Source organism: Malaclemys terrapin, chromosome 6, assembly GCF_027887155.1.
Source record: "Malaclemys terrapin pileata isolate rMalTer1 chromosome 6, rMalTer1.hap1, whole genome shotgun sequence".
Lineage (NCBI taxonomy): Eukaryota > Metazoa > Chordata > Testudines > Emydidae > Malaclemys > Malaclemys terrapin.
The window spans coordinates 101,072,886-101,085,483 of NC_071510.1; the positions used below are offsets into that span (position 1 = coordinate 101,072,886).

Here is a 12,598-nt window from a genome sequence, read left to right on the forward strand (position 1 = left end):
TCATAGGAATATACAATATTTTTAAACACAACCACACAGTGCTAGCTTGTTACTCAGATTATGAATGCTTCTAGGAAGTCACATTTACAGCACAGTATTAATATGGACTGAAAGGAGCTTATAGTACATGCAGTTCCACCAAACAGCTTAAATAATAAGCAGATACCGACTTCTGCATGCCATACCATGCTGTCAGACTGATGAATTTCTCCTGTACATAATGACAACAAAAACAGAGGAGTTCCTGTTAACAGAACATCTACATAAAAGGGTGGTGATTTTAAACAACGTATTGAACTACAAAATTACTATGAAAGGCAAGGCACAATCCTTAATGTTGCAGCTGATTTCAAACATTCCTTTTAATGGATTCCGAGTACAGCAATTTCCTAGAGGTATGAACACCCCAAATCTCCTCTCTATATAGGGAAGGCTGTAACAGGTTCAATTGGAGACATCAAAAACATTTTAAATAGACACCACAAGATGCATCTGTAGTTTAAAGGTCAAATTTATTAGGAGATTAAGAGATGTATTATACATGGACTATAAATACAGCACAGCTGACTTTATTCACAGTCAGACAGAGAGATAGCCAATGCCAACCTATTTCGTGGACACCCTTGTTCTTTTGTTCCAAGAAAAGTTTTCACCATAAGACTTGGATTTAGGCTTTGGAATCCTCCTCTCTTGAACATTATAGCTCCAGCCTGGGGAAAAAACATGCAGAGAATTTTAAACAATACACATACAGCATATAATATGGAGTAAATGAACAAAGAAATATAAATTAAAACTTTAAATATTTAACAGAAAAGAAATATAAACACCTCTGATATATAATATATATGTACTTATTAGTTTATTCTTTTGTAATCAGCAGTAGAGAATGATGCTATAACATAGAGAAGCCCTAAATGTGACCTACGCCTGTTCTCAGATTTGTCAGATATCAGATATTGCATACTTCAACTTTCACTGCTCCTTCCTGGGGCATTATTTCAGTAGGAAAGCACAAAAGGGAGCACCGACTGTGAGGTATATAGTCCCATAATCTCATGGGTCCACATCTCTATATTTTACGTCAGACTGAGACACCATGACTCTGAGAATGCATGTGCCCTTTGAGGGAGGCTGGGGGGGATTCAACAAAAGGGGAAATGACAAGTTAGGGAGGGAAGGAGAGACTGGATGATGTGAGGAAAGATAAAGGAGACCTAGGGAAAGGGGGTGGGAGAGAATATGGAGAGAAGGGAGACTTTGCAAAGCAAAGGAGAAAAAGGGAGAAAACAGGCCATGAAAAAGAAGAATAAGTAATCAAAGCTAGGTAGAAAGGAGTAAAAAGAAAAGGACACCTCTACCCCGATACAACGCTGTCCTCGGGAGCCAAAAAAAAAATCTTACCGCGTTATATCGAACTTGCTTTGATCCTCCGGAGTGCGCACCACCCCCTCTCCCCCCCCCGGAGCACTGCTTTACCTATATCCAAATTCGTGTTATATCGGGGTGTGTGTGTGTGTATATATTAGAGAGAGAGAGAGAGAGAGAAAGAAAATAAAATGGGGATAAGAGAGAATGGAATAAAACATTAAAAGATAAGTAATATGATAATTCTGCAAAGGAAATGCTAAAAAGGTCAGAAAAGTAGAGATAGTGAGAACACTGTTTATATAAATCAATATGCAAATTAGATATAGCCTCCAGGTATCTGGAAAGTTGCCCATACAACGCTTGTTATTATGAAGTTTGGGCTCCCTTTCTGCAACATGATTTCACTCAATCATTAAACAGTTGAAATGCTTCCATTTTTAAGTTAGAAATTTACAGAAGCACAAGTTTCACTGATGTCAATGAAAGGGTAAATTTCCTCCTTAAAGTTAAATTAAAAAAAAAAATTAAAAAAACCCAAAATACTAACATATACTTCTGAACCTTTTAAACATTTATAACATGACAGTATTAATGTATACATTCTGGCTGTATTCAGTTAGCTTTGTGCCATTCAGAGAGAACAGAAGACACACTTTTGTGCAAAGCCCCTTTGAGCGAATCACAGTCTTGCATTTGCTCTAAGCATCTCTTATCCTATATGTAAGATATATTTGAGATATGCGAGTGAGACGAAGTGGGAATGTTCTTAATGTTTTCTCTAAATACTGCGTGGGTGCCTCAGTTTCCCTTATGCATTTCTTAAGTATCTAGGAAGTGAGATTGTTGCAGAACCCTGGAGGGAAAGGATGTGCAAGGGTCTGTACAGAGAATGGCCGACACCCTGTCTCCTGATAGCCTGGGCCCTTCCTCTGCAAAGGTGCCAACTGAAGGTGTTGGAGAACAAAGATCAGGTGACCTCCTGGCCCGAGAAAGGGACAAAGGCAGAGAAGGGGCTGGAGAGTTTCAGTTTGGAGCTGGCTGGGAAGAGAAGAGAAGAGAGATCTGCTGAATCTCCTCTGCTTTTTCTAAGCTGAACCAAAACTAGTGTTCAGACCAACAATTTGTGGCAATTGCTCTAGTAAATTAAATTATAAACTTGGGTACATAGTCAGTTCCCTAATTTATTTTTTATAAATATACACACACAGAGACTATGTACCCAAGTTTATAATTTAATTTACTAGAGCAATTGCCACAAATTGTTGGTCTGAACACTAGTTTTGGTCCAGCTTAGAAGAACCTGAGGAGATTCAGTAGATCTCTCTTTTCTTAACAAGTATTTATGAATGCGTTTTTTAAAGTAGAATGAAATATAGTGACATTGTCATAAATACAGCGAGTCATGTATATGTATATGTGTGTGTCTATATATATATAGACACACACATCCTCCCCCAATATACACAGGCTTTATTTATTTATTTATACACGCACAAAGTAATAACTTAAGTTTCCAGGCCTGCCTGTTTTAAGATCCCCAACTAATAAGGTCTGAAGACAGATAAGGGCTACACATAAAATTGCACCAGTTTAACTAAAGGTGTGATATTAAAATCAAATCACTTAAGCCAGTACAAACATCTGTGTAGACACTTTATATTGATTTTACCCTAGTTTATATTGATTTTACTGGCATCGGGAAGTGTATTAGTGCAAACCGAACTGGTATTAAATAGATACATATGTTTACACAGGAGGTTTGTACTGTTTTTTTTAAATCACACCCCTAGTTAAACTAGAGCAGCTTCTGTGTTTATACAAGGCTTTATGCCTTGATCCTGCAATCCCCTACATGTTGCTAAAGGCTGAATCAGCACCACTGCCACTGAGGCACAAATAAGGTAAATTGGCAGGCAAAGTCCTCCACAATGAGCAGTAGTAAACATCAGGCATCATACTCAAGTCCGCAGATTAAAAGGACAGGGGAAGAGTGGAGACTAGGCATGTCCAAGGAGATGGGTTTAAGCTTGACTTTTATGCTAACGAGATGATTAAGTATCTGTTTCCCCTCTTAGGTTTTGCACCTATTAAGCTGAAAACCTGGCAGTGGAACAGAAGTGCTATCATTAAGGCAGCTCTGGGTTCTCCTGATTTCCTGCTTTGCTCATCACCTTTCATCCAGTACTTTATACATGCAGCATTGCATACCTTGCAGCCCTTGAGGGAGATGAAGGTGCTGTGAGGACTGAGTGAAAACTACTGCATTCTTTAACTTTTTCTGAAACAGTAATTTGTGTATCCCAAAGGAAACAGACAGATTTTTGGGGGGTAATTAATTCAGTTTATTTTTAATTGAACTGTGACCACTCTAAATTCAGAAATACATTGAATGGGGAAAGATTAGGCAACATTGTGGTTTAATACCCTAGTATTTCACCTCTGGAGATGCAAGTTATGACCTGTAGTGACAGGAATTAAGTGAAAATCTCTTTGAAGGGCTTCTCCTAGTTCCCTGCATGTGTGCACACATCATAAATACCACATAATTTGGCACCAGTTTGATCTGACAGGCACTCCCTACTCATGAGGTGCCTAGGACTGAAAATAGTAATCGTTTGTAGGCCAAGATGAAGTTCATTGGCAGAACTGTGTGCGGAAGCTGGAGTAATGGAGCAAATTCCTTGTGCAGTTGCAAATTCCACTTGCAAAGGACATTGTTAGAAAAATGTCTAAAAAGTTATTTAACACACTGTACACTGCTTACTGTATACATAGTACTTCTAATGGCCTGTTAGAAGATTAAGGCCCAAATCCTTTAGAGATTTAAGCATGTGCTTATCTTAATGCATATGAGCAGTCCATTAGACTGCCAAATCAAAATTAAAAATGACTACTACTAATATACTTGCATTTCTAGTGCTTTCTAACAAACGGAAACTAATTGCCTCACACGTAACATGGATGGAGCCTCTCAATACCACAGTGAAATAAACATCTCAAAGATGGCGAGACTGAGGGAGCGGTTAAGTGACTCGCACAAGATCAGACACAGCAGAGTCAAGAATAGACCCCTGATCACATGCTATCAAATCCTATCTCCCAAATTCGTAAGTAGGCATACACAACAACCAAAAGTTTTCAGAGCTGCTACTGACTATGAGGTAACTACATAATTAAAGAGGGATTTTTAATATGTAATTATCAAAATTAAAACTGGTACTTAAAGAATGTTAGATTCAAAACACTATTGCTTACTTTATTAAATGTAACTTTTCTTCCCAAATGGTAAAGATTATCTAAACAAAATGTACTCAAACACAAATACTGCCATGACCTAGAATTCTCAAATACATACCATTTTTTTCAGCAAAGGCAATGGCATCTTCCTTAGTAGAGAAAGCTAGAACCATGTTGGACAAAGGATCAGCACTGTAAGATGTAAAACATAAAATATTAATATATATTTGAAGTGTAACACTAAGCATTTTGTATACTAATGTTTGCACCTCATGGTCTAACTAATGCCACTTTATGTATACATTTTTAAAGACACCATAAAGAAAATGTATCATCCCCAAACAAACCTGAGTCCTTTTACTTTTAAGTTAGGATTTAATTTCAATATAAAAAGATTTTTCCCATGGGAAGATTTTTCTTTGTTTTTCAAACAATCTGTGTTAAACTTTTGGTTTTATTTTCAGAAACTGATATTTTAAAATTGTAACTATGTAAGTTCCTAAGCATATGCCAATGACATAAGCAACCAGTGCTCTATGACAACCTTTTAATTCTAAAACTGTTTGAAAAAGAAAGATGAATTTTGAGGGATTGAAAAGGTGAAAGATGTAAATACTGAACAATGTAAAGAGACAAGGAGCCTGTCTTTACTCTTTTTGCTTTGTGAATCTACATTATTGCAGAAGGGAAAGCAGGACTTCACAGCAAGTAGGCCAGGAATACTTAGAACAGTGGTTCCCAAACTTGTTCCGCCGCTTGTGCAGGGAAAGCCTCTGGAGGGCCGGGACGGTTTGTTTACCTGCTGCGTCCGCAGGTTTGTCCGATCGCGTCTCCCAGTGACTGCTCCAGGCCAATGGGAACACGGCCAGTGGGAGCCGTGATTGGCCGAACCTGTGGACGCAGCTGGTAAACAAACCGGCCCAGTCTGCCAGGGGCTTTCCCTGCACAAGCAGTGGAACAAGTTTGGGAACCACTGACTTAGAGAATACCTGAGCAAACCTGGCATCTAGAACTGCCTGAAAATTGACAAAGTTATGTTTGTGATGACCTCCACATTCGCAAGTCTTTCCAGAGCAGCATTTAAATGCAACAGAAGCCATCTCTACCCTAATAAAACAAGTCCAGAAGCCCTCTGAGCTAAAAGAGTAGTGTTCAGAAGCCCAAACACATAAGCTAATTGTTACTTGTAGATCATTTGTCTTAGTCTCATTTCTGAAAGGCACAAAGTAGCAAAATGATTTTTGAAATGTGGGTCCAACCATAGTAAAAACTATGGGTCCACTTAGCAGCTATAAAAATTCCACCTAGAGCACTGAAAACAAAGGAGTAAAGCTATATGGTAATTGATTAACCTGCAAATTTAACAGCAATTCTAGGAAGAAATTTGGGGTAACACTACTGGAGCATAAAACCTAGTCTGGCGTCCTGCCGTTCTGAGACAGCAAGTGCTTAAGAAAGCGGGAGGTGGATCACTGAAAAAGCCAAAGGCTGAACAGCAAGAACTGCAATAGGGGTTTCTTCTTGGCTGTTCATCCTAGGAAGTCAAAAGGATGGATGAAGAGGAAAAGCAGTACAAAGGACGTGACACTCTTCAATAAAGAAGAAAGCCTCTGAAGGGGGGGAGGGGGGGAAAGAAAAAAAATCTAGTTCCAGTGCAGAAAAGATGAAACATGTAATCTTATCCACTGGGCAAACTAATGTGCAGATGGGATCCACCAGTGATCTAACATCTTACTCCTCAAAGAGAAAAGTGAAGAGGGGGAACAGACCAAGCAGATCAGCCACCAAGATAAGGACATCTCATAAAAAGGCAATGAAGAGAATTAAAAACTGGAAACTAGTCCAAAGCATGACCACTAGTTATATTAAGGGACCACGTGATGAACCTTTGATCTTCGCTATCATCTTCTGTGAAAAAGAGATCCACCCTCTATTATGAAGTAGCAGTAAAATCCTGAGAGAGAGGAGTAAAACCCTGTCTGGGTTACAAAACCCTCAAGTTTGTTCAGTACCAAATATGGTGACAATTTTCCAGCAATCAGATACTATGGGGATGGAGGATATATAAAGCAGATTGCCTATTGATCTCTATGTTCACCAGGGAGTATCTCTGAAGAAGTTGTTCATCCTATATAAAGGTACAACTGTGTTCCCTCATTCTGTAAGTTGGCTATTGCCAAAATTAGGATGCTGAAGGTCAGAGAGCAGATGTTAGAGGATAAATGAGAGGGCATGATATTGCCAACAGAGATCTCAGAAGCAAGTTATTTACTAATACACATTTCTAAATGGTCTATTACTATAGTATATGAGCGCTCTTAGTTATTTGCGTACAAGAAGTCACCTCTAATGGAAACACAGCTGTCCTCTATCTCCTCCATGGCAACTATTCCAGGGCATGGCATGGCATGGTAGGTCGCCATCACCAATACATCATGGAGGACTCTGGTATGAAAAGATGGGAACCACAGATTTGATGTTCAATGAAGAATACTTGCACTGATAGCCACTTTGCGAGAGCTATGTTGAAGAAAATAAAATCTTAGCTATTTCTTGCGTTGAACAGCTAGTTGGAAATAAGCTGTAAGTAGGCCAAAGAAAATTTACCCAATGTTTTTGTCTTGAACATTGGATTGAGTGTAAACACAACTGGGTCAAAGGTTTTATAAATTAGTTTATACCTATTAATCTTTGTACTGAACTCTGATAACTGAAGGTGCGATGCTACTAGATAGTTATGTACACAGAACAGCTACTCATAGAATCATAGAATATCAGGGTTGGAAGGGATCTCAGGAGGTCATCTAGTCCAACCCCCTGCTCAAAGCAGGACCAATTCCCAGATAGATTTTTGTCCCAAATCCCTAAATGGCCCCCTCAAGGATTGAGCTCACAACCCTGGGTTTAGCAGGCCAATGCTCAAACCACTGAGCTATCCCACCTGAATAACTATTTCTAAATAATTCCATGTGGGCACACTTATTCCAAAATAAAATTGTCTTTTTTAAAATTAGCTCAATCTGGATTAAGGTAAACCAGAAAAAGGCGCACTGATTCCAGAATCAGAGAGTCCATACCTGGAGTTATTCAGACAATTATTCTGGAATCGCTATTCCGCTTTATATTCACACCCCACCTTACTCTGGAATAACTATCATGTATAGACAAGACCTTGGTAACAACATTAATTCTTCTGGAGGATTATTTTGTAAATGTAAAAGTTGCCTTTTTGGCTGAAAATCAGGCAAAATTTCACCCAGGAAAAGAAATTGAAAAAAGCTGAAAAGTACGGGATTAGGATAGAAGTTCAAACTCAATCTTAACTAAAGCAGGGGTTACTGGATACTGCGACAGTATCATTAGATGTTTACAAATATAGATAAAAATAAAGAACATATTTTAACTGTTAGGTACTTGGTTGAGTGGGGGGAGGGGGAGAGTAAAGGGGTGGACAGAGAGGGAAAATGGTGATCCACAGCCTCTTTCTTCTGAGCTACTTGTTTAAAAACATTTTGGTTATGATTTACCATTTGATGACAAAAAGAACGAGGAGTACTTGTGGCATCTTAGAGACTAAAATTTATTTGGGCATATACACAGAGAACATGAAAATATATATATCTTCCTACTGTATTTTCCACTGCATGCATCTGAAGAAGTGGGCTGTAGCCCACGAAAGCTTATGCCTAAATAAATTTGTTAGTCTCTAAGGTGCCACAAGTACTTCTCATTCTTTTTGCTGATACAGACTAACACGACTACCACTCTGAAACATTTGATGACAGTTCAGTGGTTATGTACAGTATAGAAATCAGCCTAATCCTATTTTATTACATTATTATTAGAGCATGATGCCCTTAAAAAAAAAACTGGTTTAAGACTATTAAAGACCAACAGGTGAAAAACATGGAGTCTGAAGGGTGCTGTTTAAGATGGCAAATCATTAATAGACTACACTCATAGGCTTAACATTTCAAAATCATTTGTATTAAAATATGCTGGTTAGTATTCATTCTCTCCTTCTCCTACCAGCTAAGAGCTCACTTCTGAATTCAATATTTTTCCTGCTACACTGGGCATCAGGGAGCTGATATAGGTGTTGGTCGTATCAACTACTGTACAGGAAACGGAACATAGCAAAACAGACCTGAGCTCAGGGTTAATTTTCAAATAAAAATACATTTTAAAATAGACTATTTTAAAAATTATGCATATATTTTGTGATTGGATTTAGAATATTAAAGAGATAAAACAAACAATCTATACTATTTCAACTTTAAGGTGTGTTTTTTTTTTAAACCACATAGGACAAAGATAATTAAGGGTTTAGTTTCAGTCGCTTTGGTACTAAGCTCTAATGTAATATAAAATAATTGCTAGGGGAAATGTGGACTGTGCTCTTTCCAATGTTTCAAAAAAAATTCTGGAATGGGTGAGATATTGAAACAAGTTTTGCTGACAATGTGTAAGTGCTAACTTTTCAGAATAGGTCTGTAGCAAATGATATTTCAGTGGCAATTTACAGTGATGTTAGGAGAAGTGTGCCAAATTCTGATAATTTATGAAATTTGCTACCACTGATTAAAGTGCCTATGAAATGCTATAAAAATTCTGCAGGATCAAAACGGGGACAAGACTGTTTAGTAGGTGATACTCTACAGTTATCACTGCTGCAATTTTTATTTCATCAAGTCAACAAAACATCTTAAAGCATACCAAACCAAGCAATATACCATAATTTTGAAAAGTGGGTAAAGTGATGTAAATACTTATGAAGAAATATATTTAAAGACTGTTCATGAACTAGATACATTTATCTGAAGTTTTGGCTAATTAAAAATGGACCATTCAGAGGGGTTTAGGACTAGATGTAATTAATGACCGTCAACTACAGTGAGGCTTACAACTCGCTACTACATTTCATATCCTTGATTTTTTGGGCCATACACTTAAATTAGGTGGAGAAAGAAATTGAAGATTTTTTTCCAGCCTCTTCTAGCCTGCAGCAATGCAATCTAAATTTGTTTCTAAACCTATTTATGCTAATAGAGAGAGCAGCACGTGTACTATTATGTTTAAAATTTCATCATGATCACCGTGACCCATCAACCATTTATTATAATTATGGTTAAATACACATGGATTTACATATACAAAGGGCATTTCAAAATAAAATCTGCGAAGATATGAGAGGAGAAATCATTTAAAAATCAGACTCACGTAGATGCCCAGCCCATTAAAGGATTTTCCCAGCGCTCTCTGGTATCAAATTCTAGCTTCCATTTCTTCGTGTTGTTGACACCGGCCTGCATAGCATTACGCGCCGGGACAAAAATCTGAACTTTTCTGGTTTTTATGTGCTCCTCTGGAACGCCAGTTAAAGGAGTGATATCCTACAGAAAGAGAAAAAAAATGCAACTTGTTTAAAACTACTCTATCAAAGAAGCTAATATAAGTATCAATGTTCACTACCTCCCACACATTTTTTTCTTTATTTTAAAAGGAATGTTCCTTTAACCTTTTTTGTTTTGTTTTTTAATTTATTAAAACCCCATGAAGGTATACCCTGTAAATTCATCTTTCCTCAAACAGCAGGCTCAGTTTGATGAGTTTCTGATATTATGACTCATTTTACTTAAAGATATATTCTGTTTGACATTTTTGATTGGGAAATTTCTCATTAAGACTCATGCAATGTTTGTTGTATTGATGTTTTGGGATTATATTTTTGGTTTATAAGGGGAAGAAGTCTGCAGGAACTTTATAATTTAAAAAGCAAAACTGTTTACAAGTGTTAGTGGAAAAGGTTAGTAGGAGAATGCTGTAGCTAATTAAGCTATTGTCTTGTAACCAGATTTAACTGTACTCAACAGTAAAGCACTAGATAAAGACCATGAGGACACTCAAAACTTTTAATAGGTAACAAAAATAAAATAGACAAAAAATAATCATCAAAGAATCAATCTATTCATGAGAGAGACACTGGTGAAAGTAATTTTTCTGGATATAACTGAAATGAACACACTTTAAAAACTAAACAGCAATTAAATATAACTAGCATGTCAATTCATCCTAGCACCGTGACACCTGCTGAACAGAGTAAAGTGGATCATCAAATTCTTCATCCAAAGCTGCTGAAAGAAGCCAGCTAACTCCTCGTGACTTCAGATACTTTTAAGTTTAATGCCAATGGGAGCTTCTTGGACTGTCTCCTTGTCTCTCTCCAGGAACAAATGCTCATCTGGTGAAGGTCCAGAAATGTGCAGCTGAACTTCGGGCATATTGAACTAATCTTGCCAGTGGTGACAGGACTTGAATTGAGGAGGCAAACAAGTCATTTTGGGTTTAAGTCTCCAGCTACCAACTTCATAGGATTCTGTTCTGTGGCAAACTTAAAAGCTTTTGATGCTGTCACCAGATCCTCCCTAGAAATGAGGAATTTCATTTTTTGTTTCACTTCACAAAATAAACTTGGAAAGATCAGTTTGTCTGAACTAAATCAGGGAGTGAGAGTGAAATGTTTGTCCTGCATTTATAACTAAAACAGAACGAAAGAAAAACCACAGGAAGTTTCCAACTTGTAAAATTTGAGCTCAGACTATACCTAAAGCAAACTGTCAAAATATTTTAACAACTTAATCATGAGTGTTTTCCTTAAGCCCAAGTAATGTTTATTTTGAATACCAGTCTAGCCAGGATATTAAAAAACCACCACTAACAATTACTTAAATGTTGCAACACGTACACAAAACATACTTTAACAGACTGGCATTTCTAATTCTGCTAAAATCTGAAACTACAATTTAAAAAAGAAATACTTTGAAGTTTTTATTTGAGTTGGCAACAAATTTTGTGTTTAATCAACCAAATACTTTTTCATCTGCAGTAAAAATTAGGTGCGGCTTTACTGTTATGGCTTGTCTGTTTATAGAAACGAAGTAGTAAACCATACTTTATATATATATATATATATATATATATATATATATATATATATATATATATATATATATATATATATATATATATATATATATATATATTGTTACATTACACACACACAGATATACATGGGGGCAAGTATGTGTGAGCGACAGAGAAACTGAACACTGTAGTTGATGAAATAATATTGATCCTACTATGTGCAAAGATAGTTACAAAAATTGCACAATGAAAAGCATTTTTAATTTCATTAATATTGCCATTTTCGCAACTGTGATTTATTTTGACACTCACAAATTGGTTGTAACTAATTTTTTCATCTACAGTGATTCAGAGAGATGTCTGGATTTTGATGATGGTTAAAGAGTTCTTGTATTTACCATATCTATGGCTTATCAAGTTTTCAAGAGCTTTTGGATCCTTCAGGATAAAAAGGTGTTATATTAAATGAGATTACAATAAACTTAAGGACACTTTTAAAATTCTCTCTTTTGATGGTAGTAAACTCCCCCTAGAGCCCTAAACTCCACACCAAAAAGAACACAGAAGTATTGCATATAATGTAATAATTTTAATACTGGCGTATGTTGAATATGATTTTAAAATTGCAGTATGCTGCCCTCAGAACACAGTGATTACTGTATTTGTAAATTTCTTGTAATAAATGTCCAGTCTAGTTTAACTGAAAGAAAAAAAAAAGTCAGAGTTTTGGGGCACTTGATTGGCTTCAAATAATAAAATTAACTTTTCTAGCAGCATGCGATTCATCCTATGAAGATCTTTTCAAAGTGCAAATAAAAACTGCCTGTTTTAAGACATTAAAATAGCTATATGATGTTGCTAGCTCTCCATACTTTTGATTCATTATAGCTAAAGTTTCCATGCCTTCTGGGAATCTAGCAATTGTTTATTGATATCTTCCCCAGTTTAGAGTTGGCAATTGAACAGACAGTTGTTAGGACAATGAGTTTCTGGATTTTGAAGCCCAAGTCGTCTTGACATAGAATCACTGTTTTTGCTTGCAGTAGACATGTAAGGTACTGTAGCA

General features: G+C 36.7%; 1 protein-coding gene across 3 annotated transcripts in view; it reads right to left on the reverse strand.

The window, feature by feature from the left end:
• Positions 1-493: 493 nt before the first annotated feature.
• NDUFS4 (NADH:ubiquinone oxidoreductase subunit S4) overlaps positions 494-12,598 on the reverse strand; it is a 62,995-nt gene continuing 50,890 nt past the window's right edge. For 2 of the 3 annotated variants that reach the window (XM_054032980.1, XM_054032981.1), the window contains 3 exons: positions 9,829-10,001; positions 4,727-4,800; positions 494-710 (listed from right to left, as the gene is read on the reverse strand). In XM_054032980.1, coding sequence (XP_053888955.1) covers positions 607-710; positions 4,727-4,800; positions 9,829-10,001 — 351 coding nt within the window. In that variant the 3' untranslated portion in view covers positions 494-606. Of the gene's footprint in view, positions 711-4,726; positions 4,801-6,952; positions 7,054-9,828; positions 10,002-12,598 lie in introns of all 3 variants that reach the window. The other variant, XM_054032982.1, reaches the window with a different exon arrangement.